Source organism: Pseudopipra pipra, chromosome 16 (genome assembly GCF_036250125.1).
Source record: "Pseudopipra pipra isolate bDixPip1 chromosome 16, bDixPip1.hap1, whole genome shotgun sequence".
In the NCBI taxonomy this organism is placed as follows: Eukaryota; Metazoa; Chordata; class Aves; order Passeriformes; family Pipridae; genus Pseudopipra; species Pseudopipra pipra.
Window position 1 is genome coordinate 16,085,820 of NC_087564.1, and position 18,898 is coordinate 16,104,717.

Consider the following 18,898-nt stretch of genomic DNA (forward strand, 5'->3'; position numbering starts at 1 on the left):
TGTTCTCATTGCACCCCATCCCATTCCTGCTGCAGCCGCTTCCCGTGGCACTGCCGGGGCTGTGCCAGTCCCTGGCTGTGCCATGCCATGCCATGCCAGCACCCTGTGACTAACAAGGTGTGTTTTGCACCTTTTCCTGTCCTGACGTGGCTGTGCTGCGACAGGGGGTTGGTGCAGCCCCATCCCACCATTTCCTGCCCCACCCACCATCCATTCTTCTCTCCCTCTCATAGTGCGGACGCAGCGCTGAAAACTTCGACCGGTTTTTCACTCGCCACCCACCCGTGCTAACACCTCCCGACCAGGAAGTCATCAGGAACATTGACCAGTCAGAATTCGAAGGATTTTCCTTTTTTAACTCTGAGTTTTTTATGCCTGAAGCCAAGAGCTAAGTAGCTGTGTAGATCTCATCCCCACATCCATCATCCAGTCCCAGCTGCCGTTGTGGTGACATTTTCCATTGCGAAACTTGCATCCATGGATTTTCTTCAGTCCCTTACTAGAGTGACCATATTTCAAAGCCAGAAGAGTCTTCCTGTGATTTGGGGTGTCCCTGGAGGGGAGGTGATGTGCAGGAAATGCTGCAAATGGGCTTTTGTGATGGGTTTTTTTGGTAGAAAATAGGACCAGTTCAGTGGGTGATGGAAGGAAAACAGAGACACAGTGGCAATTGGGAGAAATCCCTTCATCATGTGCTTTAATTCCTGCCCTTTCATTTTTCTAGTCTTTTAATATAATCATGAAAATTTCATATTTTGCCTTCTTAGCCTTAGTGGCAAGTAAGTGTTTTTAATGGAACCTTTCCCCAGAGCCTTTTGGCTCCTCCCAAAACCTCTGGAGAGCCAAGATGCTGATTCTGGCTCCTTTTTTAGCTGTGTCCTGCTGTCTGTCCAGGCCCACCACAGCTTCCCTTCCCTCCAAAGATGCTTTGGGATGGCATGTTCCCAGTGCTGGGTCCCCAGCAATGGGATATGTTATTTAGGAAGACAGAGCTGCTGTTGGCAAAGATTTCTCCTGATTGTGCAGTTCCTAAGTGGGATTTTTTTAATCAAAACAAACAATATCCAGTGCTAAGTGAGAAATTTGGAAGAGCTGCTTTTGAATCCATGGTCACCCCAGTAAACACCACCAACACCGGTTCTATAGTGAAGCTTCCTCTTCTTTTCAAATGCCAAAGCAATTGATGGAGTTTGTTACCTGTGCTTTAAATGTGTCAAAAAATGGTATTAACCCAAATGGAACCTATTTAACTCTGACCAGTATTGTGAATTCTGATATGAGCCTTGTAAAGAAACTTGTTTCAACTATTAGTCCTACTCTTAAAAATTGCCGCTAGATATTTAAGTGGCCTGAGTTTTGTTTCTGGCCTCGGAGGAAACGTTTCAGGAAGGGTGAATTTCTCTTGAAACAACAACAATCACACCACTTCCTTCTATGCCCTTGCAGATGTTTGTGGGCTGTCACTGTATCAATCTGCTTTGACTTGTAATGTGCCAATTTTTTTTTCTGACACTGATTATAAAATAAAAAGTGAGAAACTATGTCCAAGAAACCCGCATGTGTTTGGCAATAATGAGTTTCTGCAGTTCAGTGAGGCAATTCCAGGAGTTGAGGCTGCACCGCGCCGAGGGCTGGAAGGTTCCCTGAACACGGGGGGATGCCGGCTCAGGGACAGCACAGGCAGCACTGGAACCATGACCTGTTCGGCCTCTACAGCCTTTGTCCCAGAAAAATGGAGGTGGGATGTGCTGGAAGCATCGTCCAAGCAGGGGATGATTGTCCAGTCCCCTGCACAGCCCACGCTGCGCAGCGACGGCCCCACTCACTCGTGGACTCCAGCATGGACAGGGAAGGAGCTTCTCTGGGATGACCCTTGGAGGAAGGACGATCTGGGGTGGAGGATGGCAGAGCTCTGCCACTTGGGAATGTCTTCCAATGCCTTAAGCGGAGCCGACTGCGGCATCGCCTCGGATTTCTGGAGACTGCAGAGGCGAGCGCCCGGCGTGTGCCGGTGACTCATCCCTGCCCCGCTCTCCCAGGAGCAGTTGTTCAAAGCAATTGGCAGTTTCAGCTAAAGAGGGATTACAGGTTCCTGTTAACCTCCCTCCTGAGTGCCGGCAGAACCTCCCTCCTGCCTTTGGGATTCCGCTTCTGCCAAGTTCTGCGGGTCTGGACACTGCGAGATTGTTCCGAAAGCACCGAACGGCGGCACCGACAGCACCGGCAGGAGCTGACCCCAGAATCCTGCACCTGGGCAGCCCCAGAGCTCTGCCATGGGAAAGGGGCTCAGGGGCAGTGAATAGGGAGGATTCCCATCACTGTGGTCCAGGCAGAAACACTGCTCTGGGCCAGCTGTGCCCGGACAGTGGGAGCCCAGGGTATCCCACTGTGCTCCTCATCACCTCCCAAAGTCAAATTGCCCATTGCTGGAGGCACTTTCAGCCCAGAGTGTCCCCTGCCCTCCCCTCTCTCCATACCAGGTCCATGCAGCCATTCTGTGCCTGTTCCCAGGCTGTTCATCATCTTGACAGAAGCCAAATTGCCACCGATTCAGACAAAATTCAAGGTAAGAAACCAGCAAACTTCACTTTGCTGAACTCAGAGCTTCCCAGCCGAGCCCCCAGGGAATGGGGGACTGCTGGAGGGGGCAGTGCACGGGGGTGGGCTGCCCTGAGCCCCCTCCAGGGCACGTCACTGCCTTTGTCAGAGCTTTCTGCTGCCAAAAAGCAGCAGCAGGAGGTTTTTCCCACCCCAGGGCCCCCAGGCTGAGCACTCTGGAGAGCTGGGGTCCATGGTGGCAACTTGCACCAGTGGCAGATGTAGATGTGTCATTCCCCTTTGCAGCATGCCACAGCGTTCCTCTGCAGGAGAAGCTCCTGGCACACGTTGGTTTGGATGGATGTGGCCTTCAGGAACCATTTGGTCAGTTCAGCATCCCTCTGGGAATGGAGCAGGAGCCCCGTACCACCATCAGCTCCCTGTGCACAGGCTGGGGTGCAGGAGGGACCCCGTGCCCACCCCCTCAGCAGCGAAGGACAGCACCTGCCAAGGACCACCCGGCCCCTCGTCCCTGGGGGGACCCTGCTGCCATCAAGGTGGGCTTGTCCTCACGCTTCAACTGCTTCACCCTTTGCCTGCAGAACTCTGCACCTGAAGGCGGCTCCTTCGCCCTGTCTCCCCTTCCCTGCTCCCACTCTGTGCCCCCAGATCTGCATCTTCTTCCTTCTCTGTGCTGGGAGTGGAGGCCTGGAGAGACTCTGACGGCTCAGGGACAGTCTGGGACTCACCACAGACACCGGTGCCTGCCCTGGGCTTTGCCACGTGTTCGAGTTCTGATGGCACAGCCACGTCCCGGCTCCTCTCCTGGCTTTTCTCTCTTTGCTCACTGAGCTCCATCCAGCCCTGTTTTTCTTCCCACCTCGTCTCCTCTCCATCACCCTTGCCTCTCTCTGATCCTCCTCCCACCAGGCTAAAGCCATCCTGATGGGATGTCTCCTGTGACGAGTGGGGTCTCTGAGCACCCCTGTAGGTCGTGCTCCGTTGGTGGCTCATCTCCCGAGGCTCGGTCTGCCTGCAGCTGTGCTGTGCTGCTCCTTGCCTGTCGGGGCTGGCAGGAGAACCTCTCTGTGCCGTGTCCTGGCCATGCTCCTGCTTGAGGCAGGAAGATGCCGATGGCTCTGCCCAGAGTTCTGGGACAGTGGCAGCTGCTGGGACAAAAGGGGCTGCAGGGAGGACACAGCATCTCAGCTGCCAGGTCCTTCACCAGGACAGCAGCAGGAGGTGGGGGGAGCAGGGTGTGATGTGGGACCTGCAGGACCCCCACAGTTCTTTTTCTCAGTTCGAGCTGACAGGTTAACCCAGGGTTGGAAATCCTGGTGCAGCAGAGCAGGGCCCCCTTCAAAGGCAAACTGTGGGAAAAATGAAAAAAAAATATATTGCAGGATTCTGCGAGGCACCAAATTTGTGACAGGGTCCTGCCAGTGGCACAGCAGGGGAAGGTCACCTCTGGCACAGTGTTGGGGTCTCTCTTATGTAGAGATATGGAAGAAGGGATGGAGAAGGTCTTTTGTCCCTGTTGGCTTTAGTAATGAGGCAAAGCGGAGCCAGTTTCCCGGCTGCCAATGTCCCCCCACCTCCCATTGCTGTGGATGAAGGACCCTGGGTGCTTGTTCTGTACCTTCAGTGCTCAGTCACCCCTTCAGCCACGGCCCTGTCACCTCCCACAGTGGGACACCCCTGAGCCAGGCGGTCTCTGATCCACACGGGTTTAGAAAACCAGCCCACGCGTTGCCAGCGCTGGCTCCGCAGTGCTGATAGCAGGTTCCCAGCACTAATCCTGACACTAACGTCCTTTTTTTTCCCTTTTTTGGCTTGGGTGTAGCTGCAAAGTGGTTCTTCTTATGAAATTAAAAGGAGAAAAGGTTGCTTATGTGGAATTTTCCTTCTTGGAGGTTTTGAAGTGCTGTGTGTTTTCTCTGTACAACCCTGGAGCAAATCACATCCTCCATCAATGAACCAGTGTTGGTTAACACCATATCATGACATCGTTCAAAAACCGAGCTTAAAGCAGAAAGAGCTCTCACAGCTGATTATTTTGTTTAAATTTTAACATTGTACTGATTGTTTTGAGGCATGTTGCTTCCTCCAGGCTCCTTCCTCCTGTGCGGTGCCAAGCTCTGGTTGCAGTGGGGGTTCTGCATGCTAAGAACTGCTCTGTGTTCTCTCTCACAGTGAACAGGAGAGGAGGGGTGCTCCCCCCCCAACACCCTCAGCTCTCGTGTGTCCCTTTGTGTCCCGGTTGTGTGTTCCAGGCCTGTTAAACTGGTGTTCTTCTCTTCTTGCTGGTGGTGTGGGGCTGCTTCTTTTGTACAGGGCGGTGAGTTCCTCATTGGTGGCAGCTTGAGAAACTGGTGTGGAATGTGGAGTGCTGGGGACAGCACAGCTTCCCTGGGGACAGCACGGCTCCCATGGCTGTGCACCCCTGGGTGCTGCCACTACCCCTGGGTGCTGCCATGCTCTCTTGCTCGCTGGCTCAGTCCTTTCCCAGTTTAACTCTGTGCTTTCCCTTTAACAGAAAGACAAGCGCGACACTTCCAACTTCGACAAAGAGTTCACCCGGCAGCCGGTGGAGCTCACGCCCACGGATAAACTCTTCATCATGAACTTGGACCAGAACGAGTTTGCTGGATTCTCCTACACTAACCCCGAGTTTGTCATTAACGTGTAGTCGCGGTGCCAGCCCTCTCCTCGCTGTCCCAACTCCAGGTCGCCTTGTACATACCGACACTAGTCTTCCGGGATTAGCAGTGCAGACACACATTCCCTCCCGCCAAACACGCCGACCGCTTCTCCTAGGAGGCCTCTCCATGTCCGTGCCACTCGCTAGCTTGGTTTCCCTAGCCGGAGGTGTCCGGGGTGCCAGTTACCGATCAGTGATACTTCTAGGAACTGTAGTTGGTGGTGACTAATAGAGTTTTCAAACAGAAATATACCAAATTGCTACAGTCTCTGTAATTTTTGCAGTGGAATGCTGAGATCCCAGTGACCCAGCTACTCCCAAAGCGTTGCTGTGGAATGCTAAGCATGGTTGATCGCTTAAAGCGTTGTGCTGAAGCTTGCAATGAGTGTGAGCTTGTCTTAGAGGAGCCTTTTGTTCAAGACATGGGTACATTTGATCAGTGTGGAAAAATCTGCTTATAGACCTATATTTTTCAATGCATTGTCTATAGGGTCAGCCCGGCTCTCTGGAGTGTCCTCCCCCACCATCCGCCTTCCCCGTGCTCGGGCATTACGACTCCAAAACAATCCCATGCCAGTTCTTGTAAATCAGAGCAAATCTTTTTCTAAGTGAAAGGTGGGGGTTTTTTTGTAACATCTGGAACAGTTTGCAGTTTTGATACGCTCTGTCAGCACTCGCATAAATCTTTCGCAGACACTGTCGAGATGTAACAGCTCTGTAAAGGATATTAATATTCTACCAAAACAGAACACATTTATATTCTCGGTTTACAATTTACCAACTGAAAACACGCCCAAGACCAAAGGGCTGCACTGAGGGCTATTTATAACGGAAACTTTTCTACTTTACACCCTCTGCTATTCTCTTCCAGGCTCCAAACCCATGGATTTCACAGGCATCTTGATTTCCCTGATTTCCACCAAAATTCCTGGGGGTTTTAGTCAGTAATCCAGGACCTTCTGCATAATTAAAAAAAAAAAAACTATGAATGAGAAGAGACAATTTTGTAGCTGTTTGTGAGGCAGAGCCGTGGTGTGTGGGAGGGCAGGGGTGGGCAGGAGGAGGCAGGGGTGAGCAGGGGCTGGAAGGAGGGTACAACAACAGGCAGGAGCAGGCAGACGTGGTCAGGAGTGGGCAGGTGGAGGCAGGAGCAGGCAGATGTAGGATGGGGTAGGCAGGGGCAGGCAGGAGGGGACGAGAGCAAGCAGAAGCAGGTAGGAACAGGCAGGTGTGGGCAGGGGCAGACAGTAGCAAGGGCAGGCAGGTGGAGGAAGAAGCAGGCAGGGGAGGTCAGGAGTGGACAGGCAGGAGCAAGGGCAGGCAGATGAGGGCAAGAGTGGATAGGGGGAGGTAGGAAGGAGCAGGTAGGTGTGGGCAAGAGCAGGCAGGAGTGGGCAGGGATGGTCAGGGACAGACAGATGTGGGCAGGGGCAGGCAGGGGCTGCCCATCGGAAGCTGGGCAGTGGCTCTGGCAGTTGGGCACACAGAGGCCTCTGGATCCCCGTCCCCACTCCCGTCCCAGCCCGGTCTGGCTGGTTTGCAGAACCCCCCTGTGTGTGTTTGCTGAACCAGCAGCGGTTCTGCTGTGCACAGCCATTCCTCCGTGCCATGGGGAATTGGGGTGGGATTTTATCAGTCAGGAGGAGTTCCATAGAGGAAATTCTGGTTGTAGATCTTTTATAAACATCAAGCTATACCTTTGGAAATTTTCTTTTCTTTTGATGATTCCTTGAGAACAAAGGCTGCGGGCAGCGAAGCCGATGTCCCGGTGCCAGGACGGGTGTCCTCGCTCCGTTACCAGCCACGGGCACTGTCCTGTGCCTGCTGGGGCGTGAGCCGAGCCCGCGCCCCGGGTCCTGCCCTGGGCTGGAGGAAACCAAACCAAACCCAGAAAAACTGCAAATTGTGCCAGATGGAGGAGGGTGTTTATGAGAGGCCCAGGCAGGCTCGGGGGCTGGGGGCTGGTGAGGGCTCCCGTGGGCCCGGCGTGTTCCCGAGGACGTCCCGCCATCCTCTGCAGCCCACAGCTGATGGCAGAGCATGTGCGTTACTGTGACCTTCAAACCTGTTGCTGCAGAATTAGTGTTACTTCAGTGGTGAATGTTTTTAATTTCCGTATCTTCGGCTCTGAAGGCGCTCCCAGGTCTGCCCAGGATGCTGCTGGAAGGTCTCCGGGGCTGAGGGGCACCCTGGGGCTGTGGGCACGTGCAGGGGCTGCTGCGGGGGGAGTCACATCTTTTCTGTTTAGGATTTCTGTGTCTGTGTTGGGGTGACACTCGTGTGTGGAGCAGGCGTTGCTGGACACTGAACAAACTGGGTGGCCCTGGAGGGGACCTGTGGGGAAGCCAGGGCTGGCACCAGGCAGCCTGGGTGGCAGCTTTGGGATTGAGATCCATGTTCTGGGGAGAGTTTGGCAAAGGCTGGGTCCTCTTCACAGGGCTCGTACCTTCATTATTCCTGACGTTGTCCATTCTGCTGCTTGCCAAACTCTTATTTCAAGGTTTATTTCCAGATGACCTGTTTCTTCTGTGGAGAAACGTGTAATGGGATGTGCCTGGCCTTGCACAGACACTCAGATCTGTGTGGACTCCTCCAAGGAAGGGCAGGGTGACAGGGGTTGAGTCACTGTTTACTGTAATTTGATGATTTAATCTTCACTATTGGATGGGAAGAGCAGAGCTGCAGGAGGATGCTCAGAGCTGAGTTTCAGGAGAGCCCCATTCACCAATCCCCAGGTGCTCTAATGATGGAGAAAGCCCAGTAAATCCATACCAGTAAATCCATACCTGGAGCATGTGGTGTCCCCACTGCTGTGTGTGTGTCAGAGCAGTGCTGGGGACAAGGGCACAGTGTGAGGCAGGAGAAGGATGCTCGTGGGGGACAGAGGTGGCACCTCAGCCCACTGATGCAGGGGGGGCTTGCTGGGTGCCCCTGGCTACTTGCTGCTGCTGGGGGAGTGGGTGCAGGTCTGGTGTCCCCCCTGGATGCAGTGGGACTGGCAGCAGGGTCCTGCAGTGGCAGAGGGGGAGGGCTGAGGGGGCAGGACATGCACTGTAAAGATGGCAAGCCCTGTCTTTGTGCAAGGCTGGATTACATCCTAGTGCTGCAGGTAAGTGGGGTTCAGGCTCTCAGGTGGTTTCCCTGGGACAGGATGGATCAGACAGTTCCACCTTGGCCAGTGACTGCTCTGTGCACAGAACCTGCCCCACTCCTGCTCCCAGTGCAGCTCTGTTTGCATGGGGCTGGGGACCTGCTGCTGCACTTGCCTCCCCTGGCTGGAGCCCTGAGCAGCCTTCTCATGCTGAGCCCCATCACCCAAGGAGTTATCGATTGATTTAATCCATTTAATAAATAAATGCGAGTTTGCACAGTGGCCAACCCATGTAGACAGAGAGCCTCAAGGGTGGAAGATGAGCAAGCACAGGGCAGTTGATGTGCTCTGATGATTGTGAATCCCAGAGCTCTAATCTAAGGGAAGAACCAGGAGAGTTCTAGCACAGAACACAAGGATCATGGTGTTCCAAAGGTTAGGATTGCACCTGGAGGGTGGAACTCTCTCCCACTGCTGCGGTCTGTGACTTGCCCACGGTGGCAGGAGCAGGTGAGCCTGTCTGACCACACGCCTCTGGATCCGTGCATGGAAGTGTCACCCAAGCTGTTTATTTCTGATCACATTCAAAGTGGTAATTAAAACAAGGAAAAAAAAAAAAGAAAAATGTTTATTGTTGAACAGTTTGTGTTTGTGCATTTGATTTCACCTGCAAGTATTTGATGACTTTTCTACATCCTAGACTACCTGCTGTGTGTTGTCAAACGGTTCTCATTAAGATCTCCTTTTAGATGGGCATATACTCTTGATTCGATTTGCTGCATGTATGAGAAAATAAAATATATAATTTTAAAGAAACCTTGAGAACTTGGCTTCTTTGCCCATGAGCCTCCAGGGGCGAGCCAGTGGCTGGGCATGCCCGAGGGTCCCAGCCAAGGATTCTGGGGCTTGGGGTCACCAGGAGGGGCCCTACAGAGCCTTGGCATAGCAGGAAATGCTGAGAAGTTGTAGGGTTTGGGTCAAAAAGCTGCATATCTGAACAGCTGGAGAGTATCAGCTGATGAAGCTGCCCAAGTGCAGGTCCCAGAGTGGAGACCTTCAGCTGCACTTTGAGGTACAGATGGACCAGGGGGAGCAGGGGAAGGTGCAGGTTGTTTGCATCTTCAGTTAATTGCTAATTAATGGGTTAATGCTGCTGCAGAGGCTCTTCCCACCACCCTGTGAGCACTGGTTCCCAGGCTGGGTAGCTGGTGCAGGGCTGTGGGGCTGAGCTGGTGGCACTGGGGGGTTGGGTGCCCAGCAGCCCCTCTGTGGGCACCATGCCTGGCAGCAAGGTCAGGGGGCTGCAGGTGAGGGCAAGTCAGGGCTCTGCAGAGCTGATCTCAATCCTCTGGGATCCCCCAGAGCCTGCACATGCTCCAGGGCCTGTGGGGGTTCCTGGCCGAGTGCAACATCACGCTCTGCCCGCTCCCAGGAGAGCTCCACAGCTTGTACCTGCCTTTCTCCATCGAGGAACTCTGCTTTTTTGGAAAATGTCCATGTGAAAGCTGGTGAGTGTGTTGGGAAGGGCTCCTCCTCCTATCTTTGGGGACTTCAGCTAAGCTTTCAGTAAGATGTCCTCATCTCTTCCACCTAGTGTGGCAGGTGGTCACTGGGAACCACCCCAATTCAACTGGGGGTGGGAAAACTGCCCTGCTCAACCAGCCCCAGCATTGCCCAGGTACCCCAGCATTGCCCAGGTACCCCAGCATTGCCCAGGTACCCCAGCATTGCCCACGTACCCCAGCATTGCCCACGTACCCTAGCATCCCTCCTCCCACTGGGCAGCCCTGCTCTGTCTGCCCCTGCCAGGCCCTAGCCCCTGCTGCCTCTGCTGCTGCACTCAGCCCCCAGCTGTGCCAGGGAAGGTGCCCCCCAGCCCCAGTGCAGGGTTTCGGGGTGCCTGGTTGAGCTCCTCCCCAGATTCACTGCCGTGCCCTTTCCCAGCACATCAGAAACGCTCCTGAGCTTTGCTTCTCTTGGCTTGTGTAAGTGAAACATTTGGTTTTGTGACACTTTCCTTAATTATGGGAGCTAATGACAAAACCATTGTGACAAATGACTCAGCTTTTGATAGTGAAGTTAATTAATTCTGAAGTTCCAGCCTCCATTGGAGTATCTGGAAAAACCCGATTAGGAAGTCTGCTTCCCCAGTGTGACACAGGCAGCAGGAACCCGGTCCCTGTGACAGCCAGGTAAAACCCTCCCCACTGCTGCAAGGGATGATCCACCCGGAGCGAGGAGATTAAAGGCCAGACATCCCAGTGCTGCCTCCTGATCCGTCTGTCCATCCATCAAAGCACCCAGGGAAACACAGCCTCATTAACGTCGGAGTGAGTGACCAGGAGCAGCTCTGCGTTGGGCGCTGACCTTCAAGAGCGTCTCCCTGAAGCCATCTTTCATCTCTTTCATTTGCATTACAATCCTGTTTGCCTCATTATTCCTTATCCACTTCTTCTTCAAAGGATTTAAATCAAATCAATTAAATTGCGGCGGCTGGAGCAGCAGTGAACCTTTCCTTGTGGCTCAGCGTGGTCCAGCCGGACCCGGCTACAGAAGGGGTTTAATCTTCTGCTATTTGTTCCTTTATTGCTTCTGGGGTACCACTGCCCACAGATCCCTTTGGTAATAGTCTGTCCTTCCCACCCATCCCATGCAGACATTCTCCACGGACAGGCTGGTCTTTGTATGACCTTGGGGAAGGGATTCTCTTGGCTTCCCTCACAGAGCCTGGGATGGGGGTTATGGGGAGCTGCTGAGCTGCCCAGAGCAGCTGGAGGAACCCTGGGGCACTGCCATAATGGTTGCTGTCCTGTGTCATCCCTTTCCCTCTTCTCAGCTTGTTTTGTCTGCCAGGGAATCAAAGAACCATGGAATCGTTCAGGTTGGAAAAGCTTTCAAAGACCATGGAGTCCAACTGTTCCCTCAGCACTGCCAAGGCCACCGCTAACCCCTGTCCCCAAGTGCCACATTGACATGACTTTTAAGTCCCTCCAAGGACAGGGACTCCACCACTTGACAACCTGTTGGTGAATAAATTTTCCCTAATATTCCATCTAAACCTCCCCTGGTGCAGCTTGAGGCAGTTTCCTCTTGTCTTGTTACTTGGGAGAAGAGACTGACCCCCACCTGGCTACGCCCTCCTGTCAGGGAGTTGTTGAAAACGCATCGGTACAGAGGAAAAAAAAGCTGATGGAATGTCACAAGTGTGGGCAAAATAACAAGGATTTAGGCACGCAGCTGCTGCCAGTGTGGTCGCCCAGTCCCCGGAAGCTGCTGCTGCTGGCCCACGCACAGCCACCCCTGCTCCCTCTGCATCTCAGAATAAAGAGGCTTAATCAGAATGGATTTCTGTTCCTCCCCTGCTATTTTTGTTGCTACTCAACTGTCGGAAGTCCAGCAGAGAGTGTGGAGCAGGGAGGGAACTGCACCAGCTCGCACTGAGTGAACCAGCTCGTGCCACCAGCAGCAGGGCTGGTGGCACATGTGGCATCACTGCCTTTTGTCACTCCTAGAACCCCGCTGAGCTCAGCAGCACATGACACAGGGGCACACCAGCCTCCCCACTGGAGTCCTGTTGGAGCCAGTGGATTGCACCCAGCACTTCCAAAGCATGTACAGATATAAATAATCCCCTCATGGGAGTGGGGAAGGACGAACACATGTGCCAAAGGCTCTGGAGCCCTTATCCCCTCACAGCCCCTGGGAGCAGGGAAATGAAGTGAAGACTAGGCAAGGCTGGAGCATCTCTCTGCATCGCTAATGACCCAAACTCGCCTTGTATCAGCCTCTCTTCCTTCAAGGAAAAACCTAATCCAGCTGGGGATTATTTCTGACTACTTACTTCCTGTCACTTTGCCAGTTTAAATGCAGCAGAGCTTTCATGGCTGGATTTGGGAGGACAAAGCCTAACAGATCTTGTGTTAGGACATTTTTGCCTGCAAGGACAGCCTTCTTCTCGCAAGAGTCATACGATCTTTGCAGTGTGGGCTGGATGTTGTTATTTGTTTCTACTTTGCCCAGTGCAGAAGGGTCTGGGACCAGGAGCAGGTGGGTGCCAATGGATAGGGCAGGGAACAGCAAGAGGTGATGGAGCAGGAGCTGGAGGAGCCCAGAGTGCCCAGGGCAGGGTGCCAGGCTGAGACCCTGCCTGCCACCATCTGAGCTGCAGAGCAGGACACCAGGGGCCCCAAATTCTTGTTCATTACAAATCTACCCTGGGGCAGCTGCTCCAGACAGAGCTCTGAGCTTGCTCTTGGGGCTGACACTCCATCCATGGAGCAGCGAGAGGGGTGCAGGGCTTGGCAAGGGTGCCCCCACCACCAACCCTACAAGGGCCAACACGATCTGCCATGGACTTTGCTTCTGTTTGAGCTCGCTTTGTTCAAAGCCTAGGAAACGGTACATGTGCACTCTGCTCACACCTACACACGCTGTGTTAAAATAACACAATTAAGGCTGCAAAATCCCCCACTCGCAACGCAATTTGCAGCCCCTCAGCTGTGGGTGGGAGATATCTTTGCTGCCTCTGCGCGGGCCGGGGCCGGGGGTGCTGCGTCAGGCGCTGCCCCACGCGCTGCGGGGGGAGCGGGGGAGCGCCGGGGGTGGCAGGATGGGGGGCGTCGGGCACGGCTCAGGCAGATGCCCCAGGGAAACTTGGGCTCTTCCTGTACTGTGCCCCAAACCACCTTTGTGGTACCCGTGGGATTGTTTAGGACTGGGGGGCTTATGGAAACGATGGAGAGTGGCTTTTTACATGGGCAGATAGTGACAGGACAAGGGGGCATGGTTTTAAGTTACAAGAAGAGAGGTTTAGATTAGTTATTAGGAAGAAATTCTCCCCTGTGAGGGTGGGGAGGCCCTGGCACAGGTTGCCCAGAGAAGCTGTGGCTGCCCCTGGATCCCTGGAAGTGTCCAAGGCCAGGTTGGACAGGGCTTGGAGCAACCTGGGCTAGTGGAAGGTTTCCCTGCCCGTGGCAGGGGGTGGGACTGGATGGGCTTTAAGATTCCTTCCAACCCAAACCATTCTGGGATTCTATGATTCTATGACCAGTGTCCCAGTGCAGCCACGTGCAGGGCTCATCTCAGTGTCCAGCCTGTGACACCAAGATGTGACCTGTGACCATTGTGTGCCACTTCAGCACCAGTCCCAGGAACTGCTCAGGGATAACCCCTCCTCAGAAAATGCACAGAAAAGGTGGCTGGGTGGGTGCTGCTGACCCCAACCCTTGTGGCCCCATCCTCACACTCCTCAGAGGGCTGTGTCCTCCCCCAGCCCACAGAGCACTGCCGCTCTCCGGATGGAAATGCTGAGAATCAGGAGCTGGTGCTGTGCGCCCAGAGAGCCTGGGCAGAGCTGCACCGCCTCCAGCCTGAGCTGGGAACCAGGCACGGGGCCCGTGGGGAAGCAGGGAATGAACCAGGGTGATCCACGGCCGGGAGCCAGCGGGAAGCCGGGGAGGGAGCGCGGCGGGGCAGCAATCAGCGTATCCTGCCTGGGGAGTAGCACAGACGGTGATTTCAGGTTGAGGAGCTACTTAATTTTCACGTTCTTAATTTCTCGGTACCTTCATAATTTTCTGTTTGCCTTTTTGGAGTAAATAACTAGTAATTCCATGCGAGTGCATGCAGATGAGGGCTGGGGAAGCACACGCCGTCGCGTAAATCTTTCGCTTTCCCGTCTCACCCGTGGCCCTTACAGGACTGTGAATTCAAGAGGTAAGTGTGTTCTAGGGCTTGTTGGAAAGGTCGTATGAGTCATGGGCTCATGCAACCGGCTGAGGAAAGTTTGAGGGAGATGAGGAGACAGTGGAGAGGAAGTGGACAGGGGGATTGACTGGTGGGAATGGTTCAGGAGCGGGTTGCGGGTATCAGGGATGTTCGGGATGAATTGGTGCTTGGGCAGGGGTTAAACACGGTGTCCCCGGGGCACGGACAGTCCTGTGCCAGTGTGGGCAGGGGCTGTGCCCTCCCTGGGTCTGCTTTGTGGGTATGTGGCCCCCAGCCCCTCGCACCAGATGCCACCCGGTGCCCGGTACCGGTGCAGCAGTTCCAGCGCTGTGCGGACTGGGGGGGGAGGGAGCCGAGTTGCCCCTTGCAAGGGGGCTGCGGCAAGTGGGTGTCTGCCGGGACTGTCTGCGGTACCGGCACCCTGGGGTGGGCATTCCCACCCAGTCCCGGTCCCGGTCCCTTGTTACAGTCCCGGTACGGTCCCAGAACCCCGGGGAGGGGTCCCCGGGGCAGTCCCTGTCACTGTCCCCGCTCAGTCCCGGCACCCAGCGGTAGGGTTCCCCGGGGCCGGCCCGGGTATCCTGGGGTAGGGTCTCTCTCCCGATGCGCCGGGGCAGTCCCGATCTCAGCATCCCGGAGTGGGGTTCCCGGAGCAGTCCCAGTCCCCGCCCAGTTCCGGCACCCCGGGGAGGGTGCCCAGTCCCGGTCCCCTCGTCCCCCTCCCCGTCCCGGTCCCCGGGCGCTGTCCCCGCCGCCGGCCGGTCGGTGCGGGCGGGGGGCGGTGTCCCGGCGGCGCAGCCCCCCGCGGGTCCCGCCCCCGCCGCCCCCCGCCGCTGCCTTGGCCGGGCGGCGCGGGGGAGGCGCCGGGAGAGGCGGCGGGAGCGCTCGGCGGAGCCGCTCCGCCGGGCTCGGTGCTGCGCTCCGCGGGCTCCGCTCGGGCCATGCCTGCCGGGCTCCCCGGGGCCGGGCCGCCCCGCTCCGCGCCGCCGCGGGGCCCCGGCGCTCCGCCGGCCGCGGGGGCATGAGGCGGCGGGCGGCGGGCGGCGGCGCCGGCCCTTCCCCTGCGAGCCGCCGCCGGAGGATGAAGCAGCATGAGGATGTGTGACAGAGGCGTCCAGATGCTCGTCACCACGGTGGGAGCCTTCGCAGCCTTCAGCCTGATGACCATCGCCGTGGGCACTGACTACTGGCTCTACTCGCGCGGCGTGTGTAGGACTAAGTCAACGAGCGACAACGACACGAGCCGCAAGAACGAGGAGGTGATGACCCACTCGGGGCTTTGGAGGACGTGCTGCCTGGAAGGTACCGACCCCCTCGGCCCCAAAACTTCGGGGGAGGGGGTGCATCGCGGGGCCCCCCACCCCAGAGCCGAATCCCCGGCGAGCGGAGCATCCCCCGGCCACCCGAGCATCCCCCTGCCCGGCGGCCCCGCCGCCCCCCGCTGCCGCCCTCCGCTCCCTTTCCCGGGCACTTGCAGTCGCTCCGCGGTGGGAGCTCGCGGGGGGCTCCTCCACGCGGGTGGCGGGGCCGGGGGGAGCGGGGCTGCCGGGTCGCCCCCGTGCCGGGCACTGGCACTGGCGGCGGCAGCCGCGCTGTGTCTGCCCGGGGATGCTCTCGGGGAGCTTCGGGCTGAGGGGCCACAGGTCCCTCTCCCGACCGGGGCTGTGGGAGTGGGAGCGAGCAAAGCCCCGCTGCTGCTGTCTTTCTCCCAGGCTGCACGGGCACCGCGTCCCTGTCACCGGAAAACACACCGCACCAGGCGGTGTCATCGCTGAGCCCCAGCACCAGAACCAGCCCTTCCCCTCCGAGCGGCAGAGTGGGGCAAGCTGGGCTGCTGCTGCCCCGCTGCATCTCATCCCTCCGTCCCACGGCTGGGCTGCCCCACGGCCAGGCTGCCCCACCACAGCTGCCTCAAGGCTGGGCTGCCCCACCACGGCTGCCCCACGGACATTCTCTTGCCTGCCCGGCCTCACTGCTCTTTGCCCCATTGCCTCCCTCCCACAGCAGTGCTCGGCTGGCAAGGCCCTGGCAGCTGCTGCCCTCCTGCAGCACAGGCCACACTTTGGGGCAGTTTTGCCCCAAAGCTGCTGGTTGAGGTATTTCTGAGCACCCACAGGCTGTGCTCAAAGATGAGCTTGAACAGAGCCAGGTGCTGGTACCTGCGCAGCAAAAAAATGGCTGATGGCATCACTCTGGGCCCTAACTTTTAAAATTAGTGGCAGCAGTGGGTGTGCTGTGTGCTTGAGGGGACCCGCCCCACTGTCCTGTGGGGCTCCAGGGGCATCAGGCTCCCCCAGCCCAGGAGTGACCCCTTCAATGGTGGGGGCAGACGAGCCACGGCGCCAAACTGCTCCTCCACGTTGGAAAGTTCTCGGTGAGTCATGGCCATGGATGCAGAAATACCCGGTCTCTTCCTGGTGCTTGGTCCTAAACCCAGTGAAGTCAGTTGGAGCTTTCTTATTGATTCAAGGAGGGTTTGGATCATGCTCTAATTCTGTAATAAATAATTTGAGATAATCTGTCTCCCCTCTTGGGCTGAGGGAGCCAAGGAGGCAGAAGCCAGGACTGTGAAAGATGGAATTGCTGGAGGCATGAGTAATTTCCAAAATTCTTGGGTTTGCTAGCTGTATTTTTTTTTCCAGCCAATGTTTTATGTTTCCCTCAGTGTGATCAATCACTGCTTTGGAAGGAGCCAGAGAGGCCCCACTCCCCTGGGCACAGCTCACTCAGAAAGGGCTTGGCAGCGCCATGGCAGAGCTTGGAGCTGGATCACAGCCTGTCACCCTGAGCCCAGGTGTGGGGCTGAGAGCAGCAGGGCATGGGCTCACCATGGGCTCAGTGCTCCCAGCTCCACATCCTACCCCGTGTTGGTGCTCTGGCAGCTGCTGTGGTGGCAGCGGGAGCGGGAGCCCTGCGGTGCCATCCCTGCGGTGCCATCCCTGCGGTGCCATCCCTGCGGTGCCATCCCTGCGGCACAGCCGAGGCCTCGCACTGGACACGGGCTCTGTCAGCCCCTGTGTGTGGGTGTGGGTGGCAGTAGGGCTGCGGGGGCTGCAGCACACGGTGGCAGGGCAGGGAGGGTCCCAGCCTGTGCTCTGGGGGAACACAGGGGGCTGGGATGGTGCTGGGGGGACTTGACGGGGCTGCTCGTCACCCTCCTGGACTGTGCGGGAGGAGCGTGCTGGTGCCTCGCAGGCTGTTAACCGGTGCAATGCTGGGAAGGGAAAACTTGCCCAGCTGAGCTGCGCAGAGCTCACGTGCTGGCACAGGGGAAGGACTGCCCAGCAGCAGGGCCTGAGAACCCCCAGCTGGGGATGGTCACTGCAGCCAGGGGAGCGCTGGGGGCTGAGCCCTGTACCTGATACATGCAGCAGGTCCTGTGTGATCCCTGCTGCAGGGCCTCGCTGCCTCCTGTTTTCTGTGCACTCACTGTACCAGGCTTGAAAAAGGGACAGAGGCTTCATCTCCCTGTGCCAGGACCGAGCTCGATCTATTGGAGGGGCCGGTTCTTCTGCGGTGCAGAAGATGCTCTTAGCACTGAGCAGAGCTCTGTGCCCGTCGGGAACCGCCTCAGCCTTGAACTTTCCCCCGCTAACAGGGGTTTAGTGTGTGTAGGGAGGGAGGAATGAAGTGCAGAGCCCCAGTGGCTCTCCCGGCTGGGCGCGGGGCAGATCCCGAAGCTGCCCGACGTGAGTGCCGGCTCTGTGCATCCGTGTCAGCCCCGGCGCAGCGCCTGCGTGGGAGCCGCACCACGTGAGCATCACAAGCCCATCGGCAAGAGCAGATAAATCTTGAATGAAGCCGCTGCAGACCCATGGAGAGACACCCACACTGGGAAACGCAAATTAGCGGTTGACTCAATATGTGGAGCCCAGGCAGGTGTTCCGAGACTGCTGGGCTGGGATAGACTGGTTGGATTTGCAGCGTTTGGATCCTAATTATTGCTTTTACAATATGCAAACGCTTAGCAGGTGTCCCCTCGTGTGTCCCACTCAGGCGTGACCAGCGCTGGTCGGTGCCTGTCCCCGTTGCTGTTTCAGTGTCACTTGTTTTCCTCTGTTCCTGCTTTGTCAGAAAGGAGGGACGGACATGGCACTTTGAGGAGAGAGCTGAAGTTGAGAAATAGCTGCCTAGGCTGGTGGTGTTTTTTAAGAAAGTAAAAGAACTTTGGTTTTCTTCAAACTTAATTAAATTCAGCATCATTAAATGCAGCATCATTAAATGCAGGGAGGCTCCATGTCCTCCCTGCTGCGTGGTGTAGATTGGGACTGGCTCCATGGCATCATGCGGAGCTGAAACAGGCAAAAGGAGCAGGAGGATTTGGCCAAGGCTTCTCAAAATACCATATTTTAAGGCGATGTGGTACTTTTTCTTTCCTCCCTCATTTCCCTCATCAGAATAAAGTGCTCTGTCATTTCTGGAGGAGGCCAAGCGTTGCTCTGCCTGCCTCCCTCACGGAGGATGCTCAGCATCCCGCATCCTTCTGGGGTGGGATGCAGGCTGGTTTGCAGGAGACACAGACATCTTATGTCCTGGAGCTGTTCCTCAGCCAAACTGTCCCCCTTGGACCCATCCTGGCCCCTCCAGTGTCCCCCGCAGCAGCTCCAGCGCGGCCTTTGCCAACTGGCAGTTCCTCCCTGCCAAGCCTGGAGAGCCTTGCTTGGGGCTGGTCTTTTTGAAGGGATCCTGTCTAGATTGAAACATAATACTGTGGGTGTCATCAGCTGACCCCACAGTTCTCAGGAGCCTGCCCAGTTATTTCTACACCTGCCCTGCAGCTCCTGTGCAGCTCAGGGTGTGTGGTGGGTGGAGGGTCTGTCAAACTTCCTTTGAGCATAAGA

General features: G+C 56.5%; 2 protein-coding genes across 4 annotated transcripts in view; both read left to right on the top strand.

Annotated features, from left to right (window-relative positions):
* The window catches only part of PRKCB (protein kinase C beta), a 101,152-nt gene extending 92,006 nt beyond the window's left edge, over positions 1–9,146 (top strand). The window contains exon 17 of one of the 2 annotated variants that reach the window (XM_064673457.1): positions 234–1,552. In XM_064673457.1, coding sequence (XP_064529527.1) covers positions 234–392 — 159 coding nt within the window. In that variant the 3' untranslated portion in view covers positions 393–1,552. Of the gene's footprint in view, positions 1–233; positions 1,553–5,074 lie in introns of those variants that run through there. The other variant, XM_064673458.1, reaches the window with a different exon arrangement.
* Positions 9,147–13,748: 4,602 nt separating this feature from the next.
* Positions 13,749–18,898, top strand: part of CACNG3 (calcium voltage-gated channel auxiliary subunit gamma 3) — a 28,198-nt gene continuing 23,048 nt past the window's right edge. The window contains exons 1-2 of one of the 2 annotated variants that reach the window (XM_064673467.1): positions 13,749–14,045; positions 15,166–15,359. In XM_064673467.1, coding sequence (XP_064529537.1) covers positions 15,176–15,359 — 184 coding nt within the window. In that variant the 5' untranslated portion in view covers positions 13,749–14,045; positions 15,166–15,175. Of the gene's footprint in view, positions 14,046–14,927; positions 15,360–18,898 lie in introns of those variants that run through there. The other variant, XM_064673466.1, reaches the window with a different exon arrangement.